Here is a 27611-nt window from a genome sequence, read left to right on the forward strand (position 1 = left end):
CCCCGCGGGGGGGGGGGGGGGCGGTGAGCCCCGGCGGGGGCTCCGCTCTCCCGCCAGGGGGAGGGCGGCCGGAGCCCCGGGGCGAGGGCGGCGAGCCCCGGCGGGGGCTCCGCTCTCCCCCCGGCGGCCAGGGGCAGGGCGCCGGGGGGGGAGGGCGGCGACTCTCCCCCCGGCGGCCGGGGGCAGGGCGCTGCGGGGGAGGGCGGCGAGCCCCGGCGGGGGCTCGGCTCTCTCCCCCCCCCCAGCGGCCAGAGCGCCGGGGGCTGGGCGGCGAGCCCCGGCGGGGGCAGGGCGGCGAGCCCCAGGGGGGGCTCGGCTCTCCCCCCGGCAGCCCGAGCACCGCGCCGCCCCCCTCCAGGTGCCGCCCCAAGCACCAGCTTGGTTGCCTGGTGCCTGGAGCCGGCCCTGATGGGTTGTACCTGCTTCTGAAGAGCTATCTGTGGGGTCTGTCTTTTTCTTTGGCAGCAGTAGTATAGCTTGTCATGCCAATACGCTTACTGAATTGAATCAAATTGTGAGGACTTCAACTTTGGAATTGTGAAATAGCCCATTCCACTACCTTCAGGCCATGTGCAAGGTTTTTATTTCCTCAAGTTGTGGAGAAAGAAAGGGTAAGATAGCAGAGGAATAGTATGCTCAGGAAGTGTGGGGTAATTTGACGGGTTACTTGCTGTGTGCATGTTGGATTTTGGGAGAAGAAATGAGCTGTTGAATTTGTGTATGTTATATATTATGTACATGTTTGTAAAAGGTGTCAAGGGTATAGTAGAGTCATTATTTCAAATTTATTTTAAACTGAAAAAGTTGTAAAAGTGCCCACAATTTCCCCTTTGCAGACTAACTTTAGGGGACTGTCCATGCAGCAGCTGAAATTTTACTGACAGTTGTTTTTGAACACAGTTGACGCTTGCATGATTTCCTTGACCAGTGAGGAAAGGGATTTTGTTGGAGACCAGTGGCAGGCAGACTGTGCTGCTACCTCCTTGTCCTTGACTACTTTTTATAAAACAATGTTCAGAAAAAAAATCCCTGTCCATACTGGTCAGTAAAACTCTGACTATAGTACCTTAACTCTGTTTAAACACAATTGTTGCGAACATAATTTCAGATTTAGGTCACAGCCCTGCAATCTAATCTGTGTAGGCAGATTCTTACACCTGTATGGAGCCAATGAAGTTGTTGGGCTTTGCCTGTGCAGATCAGAGTGCATAAGGCAAGGCTATAGTTTGGATAAGGCCTAGACAATGCAATGACATAATGAGTGCCCTGAGACAGTGATTCTTGGGGAGCTGGGAGACTTTGCTTGCTTGCTCATTTGCAGAGACAGTATTAGAACAATCCTGCACCGATCAGAAGTAGGAGAATGCTGTCCCCTAGAATCCTGGCTATCTGCTAAGTAGGGGAGAGCCCTAGGGACATGAAAAGCTGTCTCAGTACCCCAACCCTGATAATAAGTCCAGAGTAACCAACTCGTCAGTTGGGAGGCAAGGACATCAATAAATCCAGATGCCATTTTAGGAGTTAGGGAACACAGCTGCCCAGGCATCAGTCCACTAGGGAGCTCAGTGTCCAAAATGGGTGGATAAGAATACACATTTTTTAGGGACTGGGTGGAGGAGAAAGGCATGGTAAGAGGAGCTCTTCAAAGTTGTGCTTGGGAGTCAAACTTTGATAGAATATTTTGGATAATGTGAAACCAAATTGATTAAAATGCTGAAATGCCTAAAAATAGGATGTTTCTGAAATTGTTGCTTTTGATATTTTCAAGTAGGAAACGACTATACAGCAGAAGTTCTGTGTGTGTGTGTGTGTGTGTGTGTGTGTGTGTGTGTGTGTGTGTGTGTAGTTTATGATTGAATTTAAATTCAACATTGAATACATTTTAAAATGCATTTCTCTCCCCAAATTCAGTTTACAATTATATAAAAGACAGATTCAGTAAAAATCGTACTCAGGCTCTCCACCACCTATGTATTAATTTTTTTAACAAGGCTTTGTAATCTTGTAATTGTACCCCTAGTGTGGAAGCAAGACAGTTTTTACAACAGAATCTGGTCCTATGTAAGGCTCCTAAAATCTTGTCAGAAATGTAAATGAAGGATAGAAAATATCCCTTACGGGCTAAATGATTTACTTGCTTATTTTAGATAACGTTACATAGTTTTAACATAACAGAACTTTTGGAACTGTTCCAATTTTCTCTCAAGAAAAACAATTTTAATTGGAAATTGCTCAAAATTGTAATGATTTCTGTGATTGTGACTGAAACGAGACAAACAAGTAATTTTACATAGGCCACCAAATAGATGTCGGTAACTTTTGCTTGCTATCTATCTTGTCTGGATTTGAACAGAGGATCTGGAAATGAAAGGTCCTGTATCGCATTAATAATACTACAAGCTGTCCAATTCCCATGATCCAACTTATTTTTCATAGCCCAGGGCAGGAAGTCAATGCATCCACTATGGGTATGTCTACACAGCAAATAAAAACCTGTGGCTGGCCCATCCCAGCTGACTTTTCCTCTGCAAATATTCTTGGAGCCTCATCTACTCCCATCTTTATTTCCTTTCTCTCATTCATGTCCAGATATTACTCACTATTTAGAGACTGGTCAAAAATATTGCCTGAACTACTTTGTCTGTCTGGTCCTAACTGTTAGTTCTGAAAGCTTACAAATGCCATATTACGGTGCAGATGAAATGTATGCACGTCATTGGACAACTCCCGTGACTAGAGTACCAGCATTGAGGGGTATAGCTTGTTCTGAAAAGATAGGTATGGGGAAAAAAGAGAGAAGTGTTGCACTGTACGTCAAGAATGTAGACACTTGCTCTGAGGTCTAAGAGAATGTGAGGGACAGACATATTGAGAATCTCTGGGTGAGGATGACAAAGGAAAAGAACAGTAGCAATGTTATGGTGGGGGGTCTATTACAGACCATCAGATCAGGAAGAGGAAGTGTTACAAGCAGGTAATAAGATTAGCTAACACACATGAGCTAGTATTAATGGGGGACTTTAACTGCCATGATATCTGTTGGAAGATTAGCACAGCAAAACATAATATGTCCTGCAAATTCTTAGCATGTATATAGGAGACAACTTGAAGAAACAACTAAGAGGTCATCCATTTTGGATCAGGTTTTGACCAACAGGGATGAATTAGTTGCGAATGTGAAGGTGGTTGGGAACTTGGGAGGAAGTGATCATGATAGAATTCAAGATCCTTTGGAAAGGAGGACATGAGAACAGCAAAACAAGGATGCTGGACTTCAGAAAGGTAGATTTTAACCGACTTGGAGAAATAGTAGGCAAGGTCCCATGGAAAGACCAATTAGGAAGAAAAGGAGTTGACAGGGGCTGGCAGTTCTTAAAAGATGTAATATTAAAGCTGAACATCAAGCTAGTCTGATGCAGAGGAAAGATAGGTCAGTGGTTTGAGCATTGCCCTGCTAAACCCAGGGTTGAGAGTTCAATCCTTCAGGGGGCCATTTGGGGATTTAGTTGGGGATTGGCCCTGCTTTGAGCAGGGGGTTGGACTAGATGACCTCCTGAGGTCCCTTCCAACCCTGATATTCTATGATGAAAGAATGCAGATCGTGATAAGTAAAGAACACATCAAAGATCTTCTGACCAATTTGAATAAATTCAAATCAGCTGGACAATTTAGGTCACAAAGCTGGAGGATGTTTGCCAATACTTTGGAGGATAGAGCTAGAATTCAGAGGTATCTTGATAAATTCGAGAACTGGGCTATAGACAACACAATGCAATTCAGCAAAGACAAAAGTAAGGTGCTACACTTAGGAAAGAAAAATGAAATGCACAAATACATAAAGTGGCAAAACTAGCTTGGCAGCAGCACTGCTGAGAAGGATCTTGGAGTTGTGGTGGATCACAACTTCAACATGAGTCAGCAATGTGATGCTGTTGCAAAAAAAAAAAAAAAAAAAAAAAAAAAAAAAAAGGGGGGGGGCAACCTAAAATTGCATTAGTTTAACAGAGGCATATCATGCAAGTCATGGGAGGTGATAGTATCTCTCTACTCGGCGCTAGCTAGGCCTCAGCTAGAGTACTGTGTACAATTTTGGTCACCAATGTATAGAAAGGATGTAGAGAAACTAGAAAGGATCTAGAGACGAGAGACCAAGATGATTAAAAGGATGGAATGCAAGCCATATGAGCAAAGGCTGAAGGAAGTGGGTATGTTTAGTTCGGAAAAGAAGAGAGTGAGGGGGGATATGATGGTAATCTTCAAAGCCTTGAAAGACTGCCATAAAAAAAATGGAGAAAAGTTGTTCTCTTTTGCCATATAGGGCAGAACAAGAGGCATTGGGTTCAACCTACAGCATAGCAGATTTAGATTAAATCTCAGGAAAAATTTACTAACTGTAAGAACAGTAGGACAATGGAACATACTGCCTAGGGAGGTTGTGCAATCTCCTTCACTGAAGGTTTACAAAAGGAGGCTGGATAGCTATCTGTCTTGGATGATTTAGACACAACAAATCCTGCACCTTGGCAATGGGTTAGACTAGATGGCCCTTGTGGTCCCTTCTAACTCGAGGATTCGTGGGACACAGAATCTTTCCAAAGGTTCACTAAGGCCAAATTCTGCACACAGCTCTTATTGAAGTCAATGGGAATTGTACACATGCAGCAGAGGTATGAATGTATTCCTAAAACTTTAAACCCACGTAATCCAAGTGGTTTGAAATTTATTTTAATCTGTTCTTCAGTTTCTAGTTTAGCTTTTAGCTTAAAAAGGTTGTAAAGACAATACTAATGATCAGTTAATACATATTCCACATTGGAAGTATAAACTTATCATGAAGTAACATACCAATATATTTTTCATTATGAAAAAAATAATTTACTTAGAGTAGAACAAATTATTAGTAAATTTGCATATTTAAACTCCTAAATGAAATTACAACATTAGAAAATGGAAAAGAAAAAAACTACTAAGGATACAGAAGAGTTAGGGATTATCACTTAACTACAATTGGTTTGATTGCAATGCCATTGATTAACAATTTATTATTAGAACCTGGCTACAATAGACTGGGCTATCTCAGTCATTAGTTCTCACAAACATGTGACTTGCCTCTTGAAGTGAATGGTCTGGGAAGGAAAGGAGCTAAAATTGAAACAGAAAATGGTAAAATATTTAATATGTAAATACTAAGAAAATAAAAACAAAAGTTTTGATAATTGAACACACCACAAAATCCTGTTAAAATACTCCTGCAATTGAAAATCTTGAGACTAAACACAAATTTTCTTTGAATCCATCACACACACAAAAATGAAGTAATTCTGTGTGAGCAATGAAATCCACTACATCACTGCTACTAATTAAAACCCAAACAAATATTCTGAAGAAGATTCAATCTAAGTTATCCTCATTGTGACATATGGAATACTAGGTTTATCTAATGACTAAGAAGCTCCAGAATGCAATTATTTAAAAAATACGACATGTCATGTGTAATTTATAGAAGTATGTTCTACAACAGGGATCGGCAACCTTTGGCATGTGGCCCATCAGGGAAATCCGCTGGCGGGCCGGGACGGTTTGTTTACCTGCAGCGTCCGCAGGTTCGGCCAATCGCAGCTCCCACTGGCCGTGGTTCGCCATTCCGGGCCAATGGGGGCTGCGGGAAGCAGCGGCCAGCACATCCCTTGGCCCGCACCGCTTCCCGCAGCCCCCATTGGCCCGGAATGGCGAACCACGGCCAGTGGGAGCTGCGATTGGCCGAACTTGCGGACGCTGCAGGTAAACAAACCGTCCCGGCCCGCCAGCGGATTTCCCTGATGGGCCGCATGCCAAAAGTTGCCGATCCCTGTTCTACAATGATTTGTGCAGTATGGTTGATGAAAAGTTATGAAGGAAAGTCTCTGGAATGAAAGATACTTAAGATCCACTCATGTGAGTGTTTGCAAGTTTGGGCCCATAGTCTGTTTCAACTTTCCTTAGCATTTTTCAGTTTTGTTTTAACTTTGAAAATCAAGGTATTACAATATTTATATTTTCTGAGTGAAAAGTTTTCTAATAACTAATGTCTCTCTATATTTAGAGTTGCACTGTTTTAATAAAATGTGTTTTTTTTAAACTGATTGAGTTAAATGTGTCCAAAAGCCTGTGTGGGCACTCTTAATTCTATTTTTACTTGGTTTATATTGATTTAGTTTAACTTAATTCTTCAGTGAGTCAAGCTAAATCAATATAACCCAGGTTTAAATTGAATTCAGAGTGTCCATATAGGGTTATGGACCCATTTAAGTAACTCATTTTTTTTAAACTGACCAAGTTAAAGCAGTCCATCTTTGAATACAGACAGGCCTAAGTGTGGGTCTTCTCTGAAAAATAGAAGTAAATGGCATTGTGGAGTCCTATATTTACTGTGTTTCAACAACTTCCAGATCAAATGTGTTCAGTTTACAAATAAACATGTTATTTTCAGTGGTAAACCCTGAAAACTGAATCTGAGATCTGAAAGTCAAGCTGGGTTCTTTATTTCTCACTCCACCACCAGTTCTAAAGGATCAACAGTCCCAATGTGGTCCTTAATGAGACTTTGTGCAAATCCATGGCCTTCAATGCCTGCGTCACAGAGTTAAACTCTTCAGGGAAGGGTCTGTCAGTATTTGTACAGTGCCAAGCACAATGGAGTCCTAGGGTTGCCAACAGTCCCTTATTGAAAGGGACATCCCTTATTTTTTCATCTCTGTACAAGATTGGGAGTGGTTGAGTTCTGCAAAAAGCAGCAAGAAATACCCCAGGAGAATTTAGGAGAGTACTACTTATTATATTATTAATTATTATTATTATTACTACTACTGATGATGATGATGATATCGAGAGGAAGAGTGAGCCACGGGTGCTAAGATATCAGCCCCTTATTTTTAAAATACAATGTTGGCAACCCTAGTCCTCATCATGATAGGTCTCAAATATTACTATAATATAAATAATACTCATAATAAAGGTTTGTTCCTGTATTTGGAACTTTGTACAACTCTGTGCATAGTTAAGAGTTGAGTGAAATTCAGAATTCCTATCCACTGGGAAATTCCTATATTTCAGTATTTGTTTTCATCCCAAATTGGGAGAGAAAAAAATTCAACAAATTCTAATTCGGAAAGTCAAAACATTTCATTTTGACATTTTTGATCAAAACAAAACATTTTGACATTCCCTATGTCAGAATGTTTTGGGTTGTTGAACTGATTTTAAATGCTTCATTTTGAGTCAGTTAAGTATTAAACTACACTTTCCCACAGTGGTGCATTACCTCATGGCAGTTGTGGCTTGGAAGTCTGATGTCCCCATTTTCCCTTATGGGCCAGGAGCCCTAGGTGGACTACATATCTCATAATGCATCCAGAGTCATGGGTCCCACAATGCACCATGTAGCTTGATCAGAGGGAAATCTGAATTGCATTATGGGAGATTTAGTTCTCTGGGGAGCACACCCCTCAGGAGAGAATGGGGGCCCAAACTACAACTCCCATAAAGCAATGCACTGACAGGGAAATGTAGTTTAATATTTGGTTGAACGGATTTTAAACAAAACATTTCAGGTTACTTCAAAAAATGAAATATTCTGATGTATGTCAAACCAGAACATTTAGATTTGGCAGAAACTGCATTTCCCCATAAGAAAATCATTTGTATGGACAACTCCCAATCAGCTCTATTCATAACATATGAACATATGAAGAGAAAGATAATTTACTCCACTCTTAATTGTGTTTGCTCTGTTAACAGGAATAAAAGGTAGTAAACTTACTTTAGGGTATGTCTACCCTGCAATAAAACACTTGTGGCTGGCCCTGAATGTAAATGTTCAGTCTTAGGCTGGACCCCTGTCTCTGGGACTGTCTAGGTTTGCCAACTTTCTAATTGCAGAAAACCAAACACCCTTGCTCCGCCCCTGCCCCGCCCCCGGCTCACTCCATCCCCTTCCCTCCGCAGCTCATTTTCACTGGACTGGGACAGGGTTAGGGAGAGGGTGAGGGCTCTGGCTGGGGGTGCGGACTCTGGGGTGGGGCTGGGGATGAGGGGGCTCTGGGCTGTGTGTGTGTGTGGGGGGGAGGGGTTTGGAGTGTGGGAGGGGGCTGTGGCAAGGGGTTGTGGTGCAGGAGGGGAAGGGGGTGCAGGCTCCAGAAGGGAGTTTGGGTGCAGGAGGGGGTTCCGAGCAGGGGTAGGGGGTTGGGGCACGGGAGGGGGTTCAGGCTCCATGTGGCACTTACCTCAGGCAGCTCCCAGGAAGCTGCAACAAGTCTCTCTGGCTCCTAGGTGGAGGATGGCCAGGGGGCTCTGCGCACTACCACCACCTGCAGGCGCTGCCCCCGCAGATCTCATAGGCCATGGTTCCTGGCCAATGGAAGCTGCAGAGCTGGTGCTCGTGGTGGGGGCAGCACACAGAGCTCCCGTGGCTGCCACTGAGCTGGAGGGACATGCTGGCCACTTCCTGGGAGCCATGCGGAACCGGGCAGGGAGCCTGACAGCCCTGCTGCGGCCAACCAGACTTTAATGGCCCGGTCAGCACTGCTGACCGGAGATGCCAGCGTCCCTTTTCGACTGGGTGTTCTGGTTGAAAACTGGACATCTGGCAACCCTAGGACCCTCCCCGTTGTGGGGTCTCAGATCCCAGACTCTAGCCCAAGCCTAAACGTCTACACTGTAATTTTATAGCCCCACAGCCCGAGCCCAAGTTACCTCACCTGGGCCAGCCATAGGTGGTTTCTTGCACTGTAGATATACCCTAAGTCACTAAAGCAAGCAGATGTGTCTCTTGGTGTATTTCGGTGACAGGCGTAGAAAAGGCATAGACAAGGTGTAGAATTTTTACGGAAGAGAACTACACTTCTGTTTTTTCCAATAATAGAAAGCATGGCTGGTCTTGCTTCTTTGGGGCATGCTCTTGGCAGGGCTGTGGGTTCTAATTTTTCTCATGCAGAAAAATAGTTAACAGTTGTCTTTTTTATTTAGGTTGCTAGGACTTCTGTTTTGGAATCACCCTGTGAGCATGACAATCTTTGGAAAACAGTTTTCTTATCTAGTGTAAAATCATGCAGTAAATAATTCTAGGGATTGGTGGAGCTGACACAGCATCAGGAGGATGTTTTCTGACAATTAACTCCTGCATGTATTTTCTCTCCACTGCCCTCCCCCTTCCCCTCCTACCCTTGACTTAGTTTCAAGGATTTGGGTTAGTTTGAGGGTAAAAATGAAATGATGGGAGTTTTTTTGTTGTTGGTGTGTGCACATGCGTGTATTGCTGCCGCATTTCTTGCCACTACTTTCATATGGTCGGAAAGCCTCCCCTATATTATATGGTACAGCAGTATTTGTCCTACTAGAAGTGACAATTGCAGAAAGGAGACTAAGTAATACTTCTGAAGTCCCTTGATGGTGCAGCTGAGACACTACCTGATATTCTACAAGAGGCCAAAGATGATGGGATCCACTTTTTATAAGATGGCACTGACTTGTGTTTATGACATTCAGATTTACTTATGGAAGTGTCTTGTAAGCATTCAGGCAAATTGCTCACATTCCTAAGGCAGATTTCCTGGCAGTGTTTAAGATGTTAATTTTTATCAATAACCATAATCCAGATTTGAATTATATAGGGCAGGGGTTCTCAAACTTCATTGTATTACGACCCCATTCTGACAACAAAAATTACTACACGAGTCCAGAAGGGGAGACGGAAGCCTCAGCCTGCCTGAACCCCGCCTCCCTGGGAATGGGAGGGGCAAAGCCAAAGCCCCAGGGCTTCAGCCCCAGGCAGGGGGCCTGTAACCTAAATCATTTCACCCAGGGCTGAAGCCCTCAGGCTTTGGCCCCAGGCAGTGTGGCACGGGCTTTGGCCCCAGCAGGTATAAGCCAGCCCTGTCCGATACCAGACACCTCTGTGTTCTTGGGGAACCAGGGTGCAGTATCTAGCCTGACTCATGAAAGACACCCCCTCCCCCCAGCCTCTGCTTAAACCAAAACCCATCAGAGGAAGAAAACTTGCAGAGAGCAGTGAAGGGCGTTGGGAGACACACCTAGACCCCTCCTGACAAGGGTGACAAGAGTAAGGCATCTCCATTAACATACAGAATGGAGAGCAGAGACAACTCCCCTAGCCTCATCTGCATGAAAGATGGGACAGAAAGACATCTCAATTTACATACAGAATGGAGAACAGAGAACCACACTGAATTCTGGGACCAGAAAAAGCAGGGACGCACTGCATCATGGGAATCTCTGCTCCAGATGCTAATGAACCTATGTCTGCACACACCCAGCTCAGCAATTATCAGACCAATTCAAGTAATGAATCCTTAATTGATATCCAAATACTGAAGCAGCCTAGTTGCATTGTGAGCTCCCTGGAAGAAAACACCACCCATAGCCAAGAGTGATCAGCTACTATTGTCTAGTCTAAAGAAAACCCTTGAGTCATCAGCTTACCTATAAACAAATCTATTGTTCTCCCTTGAACAATTGTATTTTCTCTACAAAAATCCCTACTCACCCTCTAGTCAGGGTTCTGATGCTTAGGCCTGGTCCACACTAACCCCCCACTTCGGACTAAGGTACGCAAATTCAGCTACGTTAATAACGTAGCTGAATTCGAAGTACCTTAGTCCGAACTTACCGCGGGTCCAGACGCTGCAGGCAGGCTCCCCCGTCAATGCCGCGTACTCCTCTCGCTGAGCTGGAGTACCGGCGTCGACGGCAAGCACTTCCGGGATCGATCCCAGAAGATCGATCGCTTACATCCGGACCAGGAAGTAAGTATAGACGTACCCTTAGATCCAAACTATGCATCAGTTCCACTGGAACTCCATCTTCTCCTGACTGATCGTGCTGGGGGCTCTGCCTGTCTCCAGCACTCAGGACCCTCCGCTACCACCATCACTTGGGAACCCCGACCAGTTCAAGCCTCATGGAGTGGGTGAGATCCCCCCTCTTTCTCTCTCTCTGTTTTCCTTTCTACCTTAGGTATTAACCTTTAATAATGTATGTTATGTTGGTTTAGCCCTCCTTGTTTAGTTATCACTATTATTCAATAAATAACTTTTATGGTTAACTTGGTTGCTTTTCTCTCTCTTGCTGAACTTTACTCTTCTGTGTTTTTAGCTTCCCCCATTCACTCTACAGCAACGCTTCTTTTATCTAAGCTAAAGATCCCTGCAGCGCCCAAAATACTGTGGGGTTTGCTCATAAAGTAGGTTACTGCCAGTACAATTGTGTTGGGGGAGTGGGGATAGGGATGTGCTGAATCTGGGACACATAAGGGTAACAGCTTGAAAGTGCTGCTTGACCCAGTCCATGGAGACCAGGGGCATATAAGGAGAGTCAGCTTGAAAGTGCTGCTTTCTCCAGCCCAGTGAGTCCAGAGATATATAAGGGGTCAGCTTGACAGTGCTGATTGACCTGGTCCGCTCAGACTTGCTCTGTTAATGTACGTGTGGGTGTTCATCCAGTTCTGGGGCGGGAGTATCCCAGCCCTAGGGACCCTAGGTCCTGCAGGATAGCTCCCATTGGGAGGGGACTTGCAGAAGGGAGAAGTAGAGCTCCACATGAAAACACAAGTGACACAAGCAGTACATTGACAGGATTACAGAACCCCCTTCCCCAGAGGAGTAACCCGAATAAATGAGCATACCCCAAAGTAATGGGCACATCTGGTAACACTGTCGACCCCATTAAAATGGGGTCGCGACTCACTTTGGGATCCCAACCCACAGTTTGAGAACTGCTGATATAGGGAAAGAGCTGAACTCTTAGGGATGAGGGTCATACTCATCTGCATCTCTGAGACCAGAAACATAGAACCCCCCTCTGAAGTGTCAGTTTCTTGAAGGATAGGACCATGAGGCATGCCTTGCATCTCAGTGTTTTGACTAGCAGGACAGTGTCAAGTATGTAGAAGAGCCTACAGTTTGCAGAGGAATTATAGGGACTTTCAAGATGCATAACAGCTTTATCAGATTACCATGCAGGTTCAATCAACATTTCAATATAGCTGCGTACTGTAGCCTTTAAACCATAGCAATTGTATATAAGTATTTATCTGGGGTGTATGTCAAAGGTGGAGCTTGATAGAGATGCCTCCAACCTCTCTCTGCTATTAAATGAAACCTACCAAAGGAATCTAGATTAAGCTATCACATTAGTTGTCTAAAATTACTATTTTACCAAGGTGAGACAGCAAGGTGTTCAGTGATGGGTACAAAAATGGACATTTTTAAACAGATAAATATTGAGTTGACATACTGACTGTTGATGATTATATTGTTTATTAGTTGGTCCCAACATGAGTGTTTTTTATAATTTAATTTCAAACTGCTAGACTAACTTCATTCATTATTTTTTGTCATTCATGCATGATCTAATTTCTGACTTCCAATTTCCACTGCCTGTGACATCAGAAAGAAGTACTGGAGTAAGGAGAACTTAATCTTAAACCCAGTGATGTTTCAAGTTTCTCCTTCAATATATCACAAAATCCCCATTTCCCCAGTCATAGCGCAAATTAACAAATATATCTTCCATAGTAAAATTTATCGTTTAATACCCATACCTCATTCCAGGCACATTTCTCATATTTTCATTCCACATGAGACAACACACTGGAGAATGTATTAACTCCAAAAGTGTCATTATTTCAGACATCTTCCACAACAAGTAACATGGTGCTTCAACGCAGAACATGTAAGAACTCACCGGATCACAATTCCAGGAGTAAATCTAAGACATGACCACCACCACTCCAATGGAATGTATTGATACGAAGAGTTCTACTCACTCCCAACTTGCATTCTGACCAACAATGTTCATTCTTTAGTTGCAGCTTCACCCCTTTTCATTCTCTGCTTGCAGCCAGGAAGCCTCCCCTTTCCCATCCTATTACTGTGACAGAGAGTATATGCCGCTCTACAGTCCCTCTGGTTTCACTGAGAGGTGGCTGCAGGGGAGAGTGCCAGAGCAGAGAGTCCTCAATAACTTCCCTTGATCTAGTGATAGAAGTGGCTGTGAAAACTGGAGAAATGGAAATACACTCAACAATCTCCTGACTTAAAAAAACAAGTTCTGAGAGTATTTTTCCTCCTCGTTTCAACTGTTGTGGTCTTCCACTCTGGTCTTTTAGCAGTTCAACAAGGTGCAGTAGGAACAGTGCCCAGGGCTTTGCTTAACCCCCACTGGGCTGGCAGAAGACCATTGTAGAAGGACTTATAACTTAATCAGTTACCTCAACTCACAGTAATAGAACATCTATTGGACCCAGAATATCAGTAATCTGGTCTCAATGTAACTGTGGGCACTATTAGAAGTCCATTACATAACTGTCAACACAGGGGACTGGTTACAGAGGTTAAAAGTTAAGATTTTTACATCATCTATTTATTGATACCATGTTAGTGATAAAAAAAAAATTACCTGCAAGGTTGTCAATCTCTTTCTCTTGGAGCAGACTGACAGCATCATCATCCCCTTCCAGCATGAGCTCGGTTTCTGCATTCTGATTTACCACAGCCTGACTTCGGAAAGTTTTCTTTGACTTTACTACATCTTCTTCAGAGCCTAAATACAAGTTAAAAATATTGTGAACTTAGTTGAGTATTTATTTTTTTGTAAAAAACAGCAACACATCAACTATAGTACTACCATAAGTCCTGTACATTAAAAAGAAAATAATATTGTTTTTTAAAAGTACTTATTTAAAAAGGTAGAACATTTGAAAGAGATAAATTGTATGAAACTCTTAGCAAGGATTATGGAATGTGCATCCTCAGTCTGTCTTTTGAATAAACTGTGACTTTGAAACAGGTTTTGCTTTTTAAATACTCTTTCCTTCTTTTCAATAATTCATATTTTGTTTGTCTTCTACATTTCTCCTTCAGCTTCCCCAAGTGGGGGTGCATGTAGCAGGAGTTCTTTCACTTCTGGAGTCCTGCCTCCCAGTAACCTCCTGGATACAGGCCCGACCAGTTCCTCTCTGAGTGAAGAGATGCTGTTAGGTATTTGGAGCTTCAAGGGTTTCTTCTGATTTGTCTGTAATTATTTCACTAAGTCATAAGCAAAGGAGGGACAGGATGGAGGAGTGAGAGACAAAGAGGATACATTCAGCATGGGGTAGCAATGAGATGTGACCATTTCAGGTGTTCAGGAGAGAGACAAAAAAGGAAAGGTGAAAGGGGATGATTTTCTTAAATTAAAAAACAAAACAAAAAAGCCCTGCAAAAATCTTGGTACCAAGAAGACACATGCCAATTACACATTGTGTGTTTTATCCCTTCTCCCCTGTCTACATCCATTTTTGTCTACTTAAATTGGCAGCTTTTCAGAGCATCTTACACTTTAGAGAGACACATAGTAATTTTATATAGTGCTCAAAAGTGTGCTAACTTGGTTTAAATGAGAAAATTATAAATGTGATTAACTCTTCTCAAAACAAGTATAGAGATATTAATAAAATTTACTTGAAAGAACTGGAGATGGCTAGTCCAGACAAAGCATGCTGTACTCTGGTATCCTTTACATAACATTGTGAGGTCAGCAAAACAATTCTTTCACAATTTGAGACAAATCATAAGTCTTTTTTCCCCCAGAGATAACAGACTCATAGCAGTTCTCAATGCCAGTATGCTTTCTGTTACTATCCCCACTTTTACACAGGAAAATTAATAAAAAGGTTATATATCATATACATCCTCACTTATCTTTATACATCTCCACCTTGGACTCCTAGATATTAATCTTAGAAATGAACCTACTGTTATTGATGGATACACGGGAGTTACTAGCTTCTTTTTGAGTGTTTAGCTCTGAAAATGGAACCTCCTCTTTGGGGTTTTCTATCTAAGGATTACGGCACCCAAAACAGAGTGATTAATATTAATGTACTGTATATCAATCTAGAATTTATCATTTCCTAATTTGGTTGTCAGAACTAAGAATCAAGTCTAATCTTCCCTAGGTGTAGTATAATTTAGACATTTGTTTCCTATTTGGCTGGACCTTTACACCCATGGCAGAATTCTCATTGACTTTAGTGGGATCAAGATTTCACCCTATAATTACTGGTATTATTTTAAAGTAGATGTAAAGTGATGGGAAGAGAACCTTGAAGACTGAAGTCCACTGTTCACCCACAGAACAGATACAGCCCAGGCACCAAAAGCATATTGCCTCACCCTAGATTAGAGAGCAGTATCTCTAGTTTCCATGTTCTTTCAATTGCTGCCATTTCAGTTGAGATTGTACAAAAGGGTTTCAATTAGCATCAACTGCAATGATAGTTTTTATGATGTCGCCTGAGCAACTGGGGCAAGACCATCAACTCATTTTGCATAGGCCACTTAACATCTACCAGATGGCAACAATTTGCTGTTACTGCTGACCTGGTTTAAATTTGAACCAATGATCAAAAGGTGAAAGTCTTCAAATATCTAGCCAAGTACTACAATTTTAAAAATAGAAGTCCACAAAAAATGACTAGACACAGACTTCGGAAAGGGGGAGTAGTGTAATACAGTAGCCTATCTAGTTTAGGTCACAAGTGCACTGAGTGTTAACAGCTAAATTAGAACTTTGTGTATATTTGACCCTATCATAAAACACATAATTTAGCATCACTTTCCACAAGTAGTCTCTGCTTTGAAACATCTTAGTATTGGAGTAGTGACAGTGCTGTAGACCATGCCTGAGATGAACTGACAGCATGGCAGGAGGAAGTGTGCACAGATTGTTCCCCCGCACTCTTCCTGGCTCTAGTCTATGTTATAAAAGCTTCTCACTTTCATAAGAACCGAAATTCTCGAAATGTAACAGTTGGGTATAATTGCAGATTAATTCCAGTTCACCAAAATTATTTATTTATGTGTGAAATTATTGTCTCATAAACCAACAAAAGTGTACTGCTGGTACCATGAGAACTTGAAGGCAAACCTGAGAAGCAGAGGCTGAAATCTAGCCTATTTTAACTTGCCTGTCACACTGCCGGCAGTTATCCTGTTACAGAAATACTACAATACATCAACATAAGAAATGTAATGTAGTAGAAGGTACTAAGTTAGTTTGGCACATTTGGATCTCAGCAATTTAGATAAATCTTTCTAAAATCAATTTTGTTTTACAATATTAAACATACATTTATCTACAAGAAATATAGCAAACTGTGCTGCTTTGGTTTGATAGAAGCTGCTTTGGGTTGTCTGTTCTTTAAATTTATCACTTTGTTGAGTGCACCTTAGTTTTGCTGTACTGTACCAAACATTTATCTAAATGAAAGTGTATGAGACCCAAAGTTGCCCTTCAATCACTATATCCTTTATGAATTAGAGTTCCATTTATCAAAATTACAGCAAGAAGAGGTAAGGTCTCGGAGGGCTGTCTCATTACAAGGCTTGTAAACACTGTCCTTACAAAGAAATGGTTTAACACCTAACAAATCAAAAACTGATTGGGAACAGAATTTATTTGAGATCATCTATCTTCAGAAGACTTGCCGTCTTGAGAGCACTTCTTGGCCTTTCTACCCATTCATCAAGAAATTAACAAGCGAATACCACAGACCACCAGATCTCCTTGGATCCTGAAATGTGAAATATGTTTAAAACAGATCTGTCACAGATGTTCTATTTTTATATTCCTGGGATGACTTCAAAAGTCCTTAAAAATAAGAGAACCTCTCAAAATAGGAGTAAGAAGGAAAACAGCTTGTCTTTAAAAACAGGCAACAAACTGAATAAAAAATTACTTGGCATGAAACTATGTTTCATACTGTTTGCAATGATATAAAAAGAGTGAGGAATAAATGAATACCTTATATATTATATCTCAGCATTTTAGTAAGGATTCTAAATATTTTTATCATAACTTTTTTCAAGCCCCAACAAAACTCCTGTGTAAATAAACTAATTATAGTATTCCCTCATTATAAGACAGTTCTCAGGAGACAAGAAATGTGTGTTCTAAAGATACTCTGAATAATTAGGTAGCTAGAATGCAGAAGCTTTATATTAAAGTTACTTTTTAATGAGGTTCCATTGGAAAATAGATAGTAAAAAAATTAATAAAACAAAGTGTTTTAAAGTATGGCAAAATTTTTAAAATGTGGATGCCCAGAATTGAAGCCAACCAAAGCTATGGGTGCTCAAAAGCTTGGGTAATAAGAGGGCTAATTAAGGGGCTAAATATCAGTTTACATTGCGATTTTCAATGACGCCAAAGGAAATGAGGTACTCAACTCTCACTGAAGTTTAGTGAGAGTTGGATGATGTACTTTCTTAGGCCAGGTCTACATTTTATTGCACGACAAACCAGAGTGTGAATGTGCAGCGCACCAGCACAGACACTGTTATAGAGCAGTGAAAGTTTTGGAGTACAACAAAGGATATTATTGTACAGTAAGTTGTTGTGCTGTAGTTTCATATGCTGGCTTGCTGCGCAATAACTCACCATGTAGACAAGCCCTTAAGCTCCTTTGAAAATTCCAGCCACAGGATTCTGGATTCAGCAGAGCATTTAAACTTATGTTTAACTTGAAGCACTTGAGTAATCCCATCCCTATTCAGAAAAACACTTAGACATATCTTTAAAAATATGCTTAAATTCATTGGCTTTATGTGCCCAAATATTCTGTTGAATAAAGATGGAAATACTAAAGTACTTCAAGTTAAGCATGCGCTTAAGTGCTTTACTGAATTGAAGCCTGGGTACCGATCTCTAGGCACCCAAGCTTTAAAATTTTGGCCTAAATTCTTATATTTAAATCCTTACATAAGGTTACTGCAGTTTCATGTTTGCATAAAGTGGATGTCTTAAGAATCATACCCCTGAAAGAAAAATGAAAATTCATTTACAAAATTAAGTTTTTCCGACAGCTATTATTTAATCAAAAATCCATTTCTGTCATCCCAATTACTATCTTGGGCATTGTTCATAAGTGCATAAAATTCACATTGTTAAAACAACAAAAGGTGGCTTCCTATAGTAGTTACACTATACGTAAAAACAAGCAGAAAGCTCATTTTTAATAAAAAATCAAGAATATGTACTAACTCCCACTCCCATGAAAATATACATACTTTAATATTTCTGAAAAGCTGCAAAACTACAAACTTCATCTGTGTAAGGTTGAGAAAGTTGTTTTTTCTTTCTTTTTTTTTTTTTAAATAAAGAATGGGGATCAACAACTTGGGAATCCCCTCAAAATAAACATCTAAAAAATTCTAGGAAGACATGAATGTCTCAAAATAGATACAGACTCTATAAACATTCATTGTAAACAATGAAATGTAAAAATTCATATCTTTCTTCCTTTAGTAAATAATCTATTTTGTTTAGTTGCAGAGATTTTTATTGTTGTAACATCTGTATTTTCCTTCTCCATTTTCAATAAAACTAGTAAATTCCAAGTTGGATTCTTCTGGTCACAGCAGATATTACATATGAAGTTAACTTGCTGAGTTCCAACCCTACAAACAAGGTCTTTCTGGAATAGGGTTGCCAATCCTCCAGGATTGCCCTGGAGTCTCCAGGAATTAAAGATTAATCTTTAATTAAGGATTATGTCATGTGATGAAACCTCCCGGAATACATCCAACCAAAATTGGCAACCCTATTCTTGATTAAGATTTAAACATGTACCGTGAACATAATTTGTGGTTCATTACAAGGAGTACTATAATGTTCAGGATAAATGTAAAAGAAAAAATTCTGAACTATATACATCACCCACTGCTTAATATCTATTAAAACACAGTATTTTCAAACATACCTCATTTTATTTTAAATATAAAGGGAAAATATTAATTTTAAAAGAAGTTTGCTTGGTAGGTACGGTACTAGCAAAAGGAAACAACTGCTTCTTACAAAGTTGATTCCACAGTTTACTTCAGTGAATTACAGATAAGACAATTTATGCAGAGAACTCGCTTTCATCTTTGAAGAGAGTTGGCAGAATGGAAAGTTAACCCCATTTTAATGTTACCTAAATGTACTGACAGGAAATTCTAATGTTTCCAAACATCTGGAAGTCAGCTTCATGGGATGGTGCTCTTCTTTTATTTAAGAATGTTTTTTCATATATTGTCTTTTACAGCTTTATGTGGCTTCTAAAGAGCATTTTGACAGAAGTAGTCTGTCCACTTTACAGCAAAATGCTGCATTTAATTAAAAATTCTCTTTTATAGAAGGTAAAGAAAAGTTTTTGTGAACTTCAGCTCCCCTGGGAAACTTTCTAAAAAAAAGGGTGGTTTTCCTCCTCAAAGTGCACTGACATGTACTGCTTTGTAAAACACTACTTTTTGTTGTTGCATTTTTAGTCTCTAAGATGGTTTTTAATTTCCAATTAAACAAGGGAACTAAGGAATTAGTTCCTCTCAAGAGATTATGTCATATGTGATGACATGAACCATGAAACGATATCATGAGTAAAATATAACAAATCTCATAAGTTTGAAAGACTTGGGTAGGTAAAATGTAAGATTATTTCAAAAGCAGACAATTAAAATGTTATCTACCATTTTTATGTTAAGCCACGCTCTGCAAGATACATGAACATACTACAGGAAAAGCTTCAGAGTGTAAGTGCATAAATGATTTTTTTTCCTGATTTATATATTACATAGTTGAGAATCCTGCCCCCAGTAACCATATTCAAGAGATTAGCTAGGCATTGGGGATAATTGTGGGGTCCAGGCTGTGGAGCATAGCTACTTAATAGCCCATTTGCTCCCCCCTCGCCAAGACCAGTAGGACTGGCGAATCTCCATGCTCCCTATCTCCCATACATATTAAACCCTGCTGTGCATTTATATGCCTGGAGCCCCTGGGGAGCTGGATTGACTGCATGTAAAGGGTGTGATGTGCACTCCTGTACATGTTCACAAAAGCTGCCCTCCTCTTTTTCCTCAGCAGATCATCACTTGTGCTACAATAGGGCCCTCCATACCCGCAGAGAGGGTTAGGATTTGCCCATTAGAGTTATTATATTATAATTTGTTTCTGAAACTTCGTAGCACTGACGGACATAGAATTATTTCCTGGGAAGACCATAATGGTGACTATTCTCAAGGAAGCCTGTATCTTAATAGGCTGAAGTTAAGTATTGCCACAGGAACTTAAATTATATTACATTTTAATGATTAAAAATCTCTGAAGAAATGAGGGAGAAAAACTATCTGGACATGAAAAATTATTATATACTTATAATGGATACTGCACTCTTAACAAAAAGATAAATTTAAAAAATATCAAATTGTTAAAAAACAAAACAACAACAACTGGTTTTAGGATACCACTACATACAAAACCGGAAGGCTTCTCTAAAAAAGGTTGTCCTGCTTTTTTATAGCTAATAGCTTATGTTTTGCTCTTGCCCTCTAACAGTAACATACTATACTCTTTGTCACTGTGTAGTTTGTAAATTAATACTTTATTCTTATATACCACTTTTTCTTTTGTCAAACTCAAAACCTTTTACATTAGTAAGTACATATCACCATTGTAATTGTTACTCTTGGGAAACAGAGCTGCAGAGGTTAAACAACTTGCCCAAGGTCAAAATCAGTGACTTATGCACTCAAATGTAGCAGATTATTATTTATTGTAAAAATTATCATAAGGAAAGTCATAACATTTGTATGCAGTGTTGTTATAGCTGTGATGTTCCCAAGATATTAGAGAGAGAAGGTGGTTGAGGTAATATCTTTTATTGGATCAACTTCTGTTGGTGAGAAGACAAGCTTTCCAGCTCCACAAATATAAGAGAGCAGAGCTGAGCCCCTTACTCTACTTCCTGGATTTCTTTCAAGATCATCCAATATTTGGATTGGGTATAGAATGCAATTTGTCACTGGAACTTCCTCACATGGTATGGCTGAAGAATAAGCCCATATTGTACGTAACTCATGTCAGTTACAAACTAATATGTCTTACATAACATAAGAACGGCCATACTGAGTCAGACCAAAGGTCCATCTAGCCCAGTATCCTGTCTTCAGATAGTGGCCAATGCCAGGTGCTCCAGAAGGGATGAACAGAGCAGGTAATCATCAAGTGATCCATCCCCTGTTGCTCATTCCCAGCTTTCTAGCAAACAGAGGCTAGGGACACCATCCTTGCCCATCCTGGCTAATAGCCATTGATGGACCTCCATGAATTTATCTAGTTCTTTTTTGAACCCTGTTATAGTCTTGGGCTTCACATCCTCTGGCAATGAGTTCCACAGGTTGACAGTGCGTTGTGTGAAGCAATACTTCCTTTTGTTTGTTTTACACCTCTGCTGCCTATTCATTTCATTTGGTGACACCTATCTTTTGTGTTATGAGGAGGAGTAAATAACACTTCCTTATTTACTTTCTCCACACCAGTCATGATTTTATAGATCTCTATCATATCCCACCTTACTCGTCTCTTTTCCAAGCTGAAAAGTCCCAATCTTATTAATCTCTTCTTATATTGAAACTGTTCCATACCCCTAATCAGTTTTGTTTTTGTCTTAAAATCAAACCACTTTGTGTACACTGTAGTCTAGTAAATTACAGATAGCATTAAACTTTTCTGCTATTTTAGGGATCACTTAGAATTCTATGTATTAAATTATTAAATATTACACATAAGAAAATTAATTTCAAGCAATAGAAACAATATCCCTAATTGTGCTTGCAACCATTTTACAAAAACTACAGTAATAACTAAGAGGAAAATAACTACATAACACCAACAGTTATTGCTCAGTGGAAAGGACATCAAGGACACTTGCAAGTAAGAGAATTGGATCAATATTAACACGATTTTCATTTCATGCTTCCCCAACTCCAGTAAGCTGACAATATACTCTGATTATGTGAACTGCCTGCAAGTAACATAGAAAAGGTTATTAGAGCAAGAGGTGGAAATGAAATGCACTTTTTATATTGACAGGTCTGCTAATAGAGTGTACTGATTTTCAAAGCCATGCAATGCATTTTCACAATTTGGTTTTGACAGCAAAAAAGGAATTTCATTTATTCCTAATTCAAAATATTCATACATAAGCAAAGATTTCTTAAGAAAGACCACCAAAGAGGGTATTCATAAATAGCAAAATATTTCAAATGTAATACAATTAAAAAGTTAAGAGAAAATGTGATTGAATTTAAATGTGGTACTACATAAGTATGAGAGGTAAATATTATAATCCTCTTAAAGTGAGTATTGAAAAATGCATTCCATGCTTTTGAAAGAGAATTTGATAAAATGGGTTTTTTAAGATTAAAGATAAATGGTAGACGTGAAATCCTTCTACAATTAAGCTTGGATTTTGCCTTGATAGGCTTTAGTTTTGAGTTTGGAATATTTAAAACAAGCACACCAGCACAAGTTCTACAGAAAAAATGTGCATTCTGTATTTTTATCTGTCTTCGGAACATAGGGACACCAGGTCAAAGTCACCAGAGTTGTAAGGGGCCACCACCTTGGAGTTGTGCCCATTTATGCCAGCAGTTAATGTGACTTGCTGCTAACAAAACTTATAAATGAAAAGGAAAAGTTGCTGAACTTGGGAGATATAAAATGAATATAAATAACTTCAACCCCCCACTTTAGAAATATCAAAACTTAGTACAGACAAATAACTTAGTGATAGTGCTGTGCATAGGGTTGCCAGGTGTCCGGTTTTCGACCGGAAAGTCCGGGCAAAAAGGGTACCTGGCAGTGTCCAGCACTGCTGACTGGACACTGAAAGTCCGGTTACCTGCAGTAACCAGCCTCCACCACTGGGGGGGAGCAGTAAGCACAGTAGCTACTGCTGGAGCCTGGAAGAGCACACAGGAATGGCTCCGGAGGAGAGAGATAGTGGCAACACCCATGCCTGCCCCACTCACCCCTCCATCCCCAGTATGCATGCTCTCCCTCCCCCGTCCTGCCCCACTCACCCCTCCAACCCCTGAGCACGGCTCTCCCTGTCCCATCCTGCCCATCACCCCCACCCTTGAAGTGTGGCTCTCCCTCCCCTGCAGTGCCCCACTCACCCCCATGAGGGCAGCAAATGACAGTGTGTGGGGGGGTAAGAGGAATGGGTGGAAGGGCCTCGGGGGAAGAGACGGAACGGGGTTGGGGAGGTTCTGGAGCTCAGTGTCCAATTTTCACAAATTAGAAAGTTGGCCATCCTAGCTATGCAGTGCCATGTGAGAAACATGTTTTGGTTTCAGTCCTGAAATCTCCCACTTTTCCGGTACTGCCGATCCCCAAAGTTCAAGAATCTTGAGTGCCCCCCCAAAAATGAGATTGCCCCAAAATAATGATAAAAAAAGATTAAACTATTTTTCCACTGTCTTCCATGGTTTTTGCACGTCCCCAGTGCATGTGTGACAATTACAGTGTTGACAGCTCTCACAAATGTATAGTATGGCAATTTTCACCTTTACTACAGGAGATGTCTCTATGAGATCCCATCAAGATCAGGGCCCCATTGTGCAGCACAAAGTAAGGAACAGTCCCCGACCCAAAGAATTTATAATGCACTGCAAAAAATGGTAGTGACATTATGATGTGAGAGTAGGAACTGGAACTCACCAAACTCATCTCATATAGATACTAGCAAATATCCATGAGATGGGAACAACTTTTAATCTCTACTGTGGGTAGGATTCAAATTGGTGATCTACAGGTGAAAGGTGCTCTAGCTTACCAGCAATGCCTAGTGACATTCAATAATTGCAAATGTTGCACCTTCAAGAACGAGGTTTGCTTTCTGGAAAGATAAGTTTATCCAAGTGAGTTCTGACCTTTTGGGAACTTACACAAGCAGGGTCTCTGCTCTTTGGGCGTATGCAAAATCTCTCTTAGTCAGCTACACTTATTCTTAAAGGACCAGCGTCCATTAATCAAAGGCAAATAATAAAATTAGAATAGTAAAGCAAACAGCTCAACATCCAGATTCACTTTTAAATACAATGTTTTGCAATATAAAATCATTCCAACAATAATTCCAGGGTCCTTGCACTAACTTTTATACATAGATGCAAATTTTATTTTCACTCTCACATAGGTCATCAAGGTTTGACTCCACAACCTTCATTATCCACAGTACAGATCATTTCCACTTCCTGTACAGCAGTAGCTTCTGGGAGAAAGCCTGTTCTTATCCTCTGCATGGGCCAGCACATACAGGGATGCACACACAGATCCAGTGCTTTTGTGAGACGACAGAAGAATGCTGGACATCAGGATTCTTGGTTTCTATTCCTGGCTCTGAAAGCAGTTTTCTAGTAGTTACAGAGAGCATGGACAAATATAACAGTGTCCCTGTCTGGGACTGAACCCAGGATCTCTGTAAAGGCATGAGCTTCTAGCACTTGAACTAAAGAACCAGGGTTGAAATCTTACTTCACTGCACTCAATAGGTGTTTTGCTATTGACTTCATTGGGACCAGGATTTTAATCCAGATCTCTTAGCACGGAAACAGCAGCAGAGCCATAACCCTCTCTATGTGGTCTAGCTGCTAATGGGTCACACAGTGTTAGTGTGAATTATAAAATCACCTAATTGACATGTTCTTTGAAATGATGTGTGGCAAGCGTACAAGATCTGGCTCAGTTGTATTATAGCCCTGGGTTCTATTCCCAGCTCTGCCTGAAGTGACCATTTGCACAGTTTTGGTTTCACAGTCACCTGTGAAATTGGTGAATGGTAGTTACCTTAGAAGGTTTGAATCCTGGGCTCATAACAAAGATTGTTAACCACAAAAATCTGAACAGCACAGAAATATTAGTAGCAGTCAGAATTGGGATTAGGGGTTTGATTTACGGTGCCGTCTCCTAAACTATAGAGCATTGTTTGTGAGAGTCTCTCTGGTTTTCTAGTTTTGCTTTCCAGAAATCACAAGAAAGATTAAAACTTTTCATCTTATTGTGAAACAGCCTGAAAAATCTCATTATTCCCATTATATTCATCAGGGCCGGCTCTAGGTTTTTTGCCGCCCCAAGCAAAACAATTTTTGCCCCCCCACCACCTTTTTTTGGGCTTTTACACACGTTTGCACTTTGCAATGTTTTGTTTTATTTTGTTTGTTTTGTTTTTTGTTTTGGCTCCCCTGGTGTGGGGTCTGGAGCGATTCCACTCACCCCCCAACCCAAGCAAACTGGAGCCCCCCTTGTTCCCTTTCTGTTTCTCTTCAAGCTTCGCTCTGTGCTGGGAGGCAGGGGGTAGGGGTGGGGGTATTCTGGAAGGGCGGGGAGAAGTGATGTGCCTAGGTCAGGGGCTGGGATTCTGGACCGGGGTGTGCCTGCGGCGGAGGGCAGGACCCTAGCCCAGGACAGCCTGGCCCTCAGCGGGCTGGGCTGGCAGTGTGGCTGCCAGGGGTGGGTCTCCCGGCGCGCCACAGGGGGCAGGGGCGGGAGCCCCCTTTATAGACGACGGGCGGTGGCGGCAGGACGCAGTGCGGGGCCATGGAGGACACAGCTGCGGATCTTCTGGGCAGCAAGCCCTACTATTACTACGGGGAGGCGAACAAGAGCGGGCCAGCATGCAGTGCGAGTGGCTGGCGGACTGGGAAGTGTCCTTCTCGCTGCTGCCCATGCTCTACATGCTGGTCTTCATGCTGGGGCTGTCGGGCAACGGGCTGGTGATCTTCAACGTGTGGCAGGGCCCGTGGGCCAAGCGCCGCTCCACTGACACCTACATCGGCAACCTGGCACTGGCCGACCTGGCCTTCGTGGTGACACTGCCGCTGTGGGCCGCCTACACGACGCTGCACTTCCACTGGCCCTTCGGCTCGGCGCTGTGCAAGCTCAGCAGCTACCTGGTGCTGCTCAACATGTTTGCCTCCGCCTTCTGCCTGTGCTGCCTCAGCTTCGAGCACTACCTGGCCATTGTGTGCTCGCTTCCGCGCTCCTGGACCGTGCGCCTCCGTGCCTCTGCGCTGCTCTCGCTGGCCACGCTGTGGCTGCTGGCTGGCCTGCTGGCCCTGCCTGCCCTGCTGCTGTGCGACACGCAGCCCAGCCTGGCCGACAACCGGAATGCTGCCCCCAGAAATGTGCCACCCCAAGCCAGTGCTTGCTTTGCTGGTGCCTAGAGCCGGTCCTGATATTCACAGGAGTTGGCAGGACCACTTTCCAGGCTGGCTGGAAGTGAGATGCTGTTGAGACAGCATGCTCAGCTATTTGAAGAGAGGGATTGAGTGCTTTCTTGGGTGGCAAATGGAAAACCAATGAAAAACTCTTCAAGAGTTGAACACAGTTTTCTAGCTAGAAAAGAATGACTATTATAAATGAAATCCAGGGCCCTATATAAATAATAGGTAAGGGAATCCCTAGGTATATAAGGATAGAGAAGACCTGCTGTAGAAAAAGTCAAGTCTTAATATAATGTGCATCATATTACAAATAAATATTATATTATGTGTTTTGAAATATGCATGACATGTTGGCTGATAGATCTCTGTAATAAAGTGTGTGTTTCAGAATGTTTCCTTAGAAATAGGATATTCCTTCTGGTAAGTACAGAACATTGATAACCCCCGGGGTGCTTCTGAATACCATACGTGTATAATCTCAGCTGAAGAAAAGCACTTTGCGGAAACACATGAGCATCTGATTTGTCCCACAACACTGCTGGCTTTTTGTGAACCAAATGTAATACCATAATACAAGTGGTACATGAAGTAAGGTGCAGATCCTGAAACTCACGCACTTGTGTAGTTATGCAATGCCCAATGGGCATATATGTGAGCATGTGTTCCAAACAGCAAGATGGTATTTCCTATGTACACCTCTACCCCGATATAACGCGACCCGATATAACACGAATTCGGATATAATGTGGTAAAGCAGTGCTCCGGAGGGGGCAGGGCTGCGCACTCCGGCGGATCAAAGCAAGTTTGATATAATGTGGTTTCACCTATAACGCGGTAAGATTTTTTGGCTCCCGAGGACAGCATTATATCGGGGCAGAGGTGTATTTCTAGGATTATGTTCAAATCCTACTAGTTTTAGTATCCCATAAATATAATTTTAACTGGTATTGGTTTTGAAGTAACAGAGTGGAAATATTGGGGGGGAGGGGGCGGAGCAACAACAAAACCAAAAAAAAACCCCAAAGCCACTTCTTACTTTGTTGAAAATAAAGATATTAGCCCCGATATACAGTTCCTCCATTTCTTCATTCTGTGCAGAGTTGTTCTGTTCGCTTTTTGTCAGCTGAGAAATCTCATTATGCAGGAGATATTTCCCAGAGACTGTTGCAGTCCACTAAAGGTTGTTTTTTTATGCTATTGGAGCAATGTAAATGGGCATTAGGACTTGTAAACTGAGACCACTGGGTAAACATCCATGCTGTGCCTCTTAGAAGCAAAATGCAAAACTCACAGCCAAGAGGAGTGGGGAACTAAGGAATTTTTAAGCCATTATTATATGCCCTCCTGATCCTAGGTAGCTGTGAGAGCTGCAGCCCCACCAATGACATACTCCTCTCTCCCCTGCTCATCTTCTCTAAACCAGAGCTTGTAAGGATGTCCTCTGAGGACAGCCTGCTGCAGTCTTCCTCAGTTCCTGTGCCAGGGGAATTCTTTCTCACTCAGATCCAGGGCTTTCAGGGTCCCTTTTTATAC

At 41.6% G+C, this 27611-nt stretch overlaps 1 protein-coding gene and 1 pseudogene across 4 annotated transcripts in view; one reads left to right on the top strand and one right to left on the bottom strand.

The window, feature by feature from the left end:
* Positions 1-27611, bottom strand: part of NBEA (neurobeachin) — an 816600-nt gene that overhangs the window by 261398 nt on the left and 527591 nt on the right. For all 4 annotated transcript variants that reach the window (XM_065403538.1, XM_065403557.1, XM_065403547.1 and 1 more), the window contains one exon: positions 13453-13596. In XM_065403538.1, the coding sequence (XP_065259610.1) occupies positions 13453-13596 (144 nt within the window). The remainder of the gene's footprint in view (positions 1-13452; positions 13597-27611) is intronic.
* Positions 25453-26078, top strand: LOC135891834 (apelin receptor B-like; annotated as a pseudogene).

This window comes from Emys orbicularis, chromosome 1 (genome assembly GCF_028017835.1).
Source record: "Emys orbicularis isolate rEmyOrb1 chromosome 1, rEmyOrb1.hap1, whole genome shotgun sequence".
NCBI classification, from domain to species: domain Eukaryota; kingdom Metazoa; phylum Chordata; order Testudines; family Emydidae; genus Emys; species Emys orbicularis.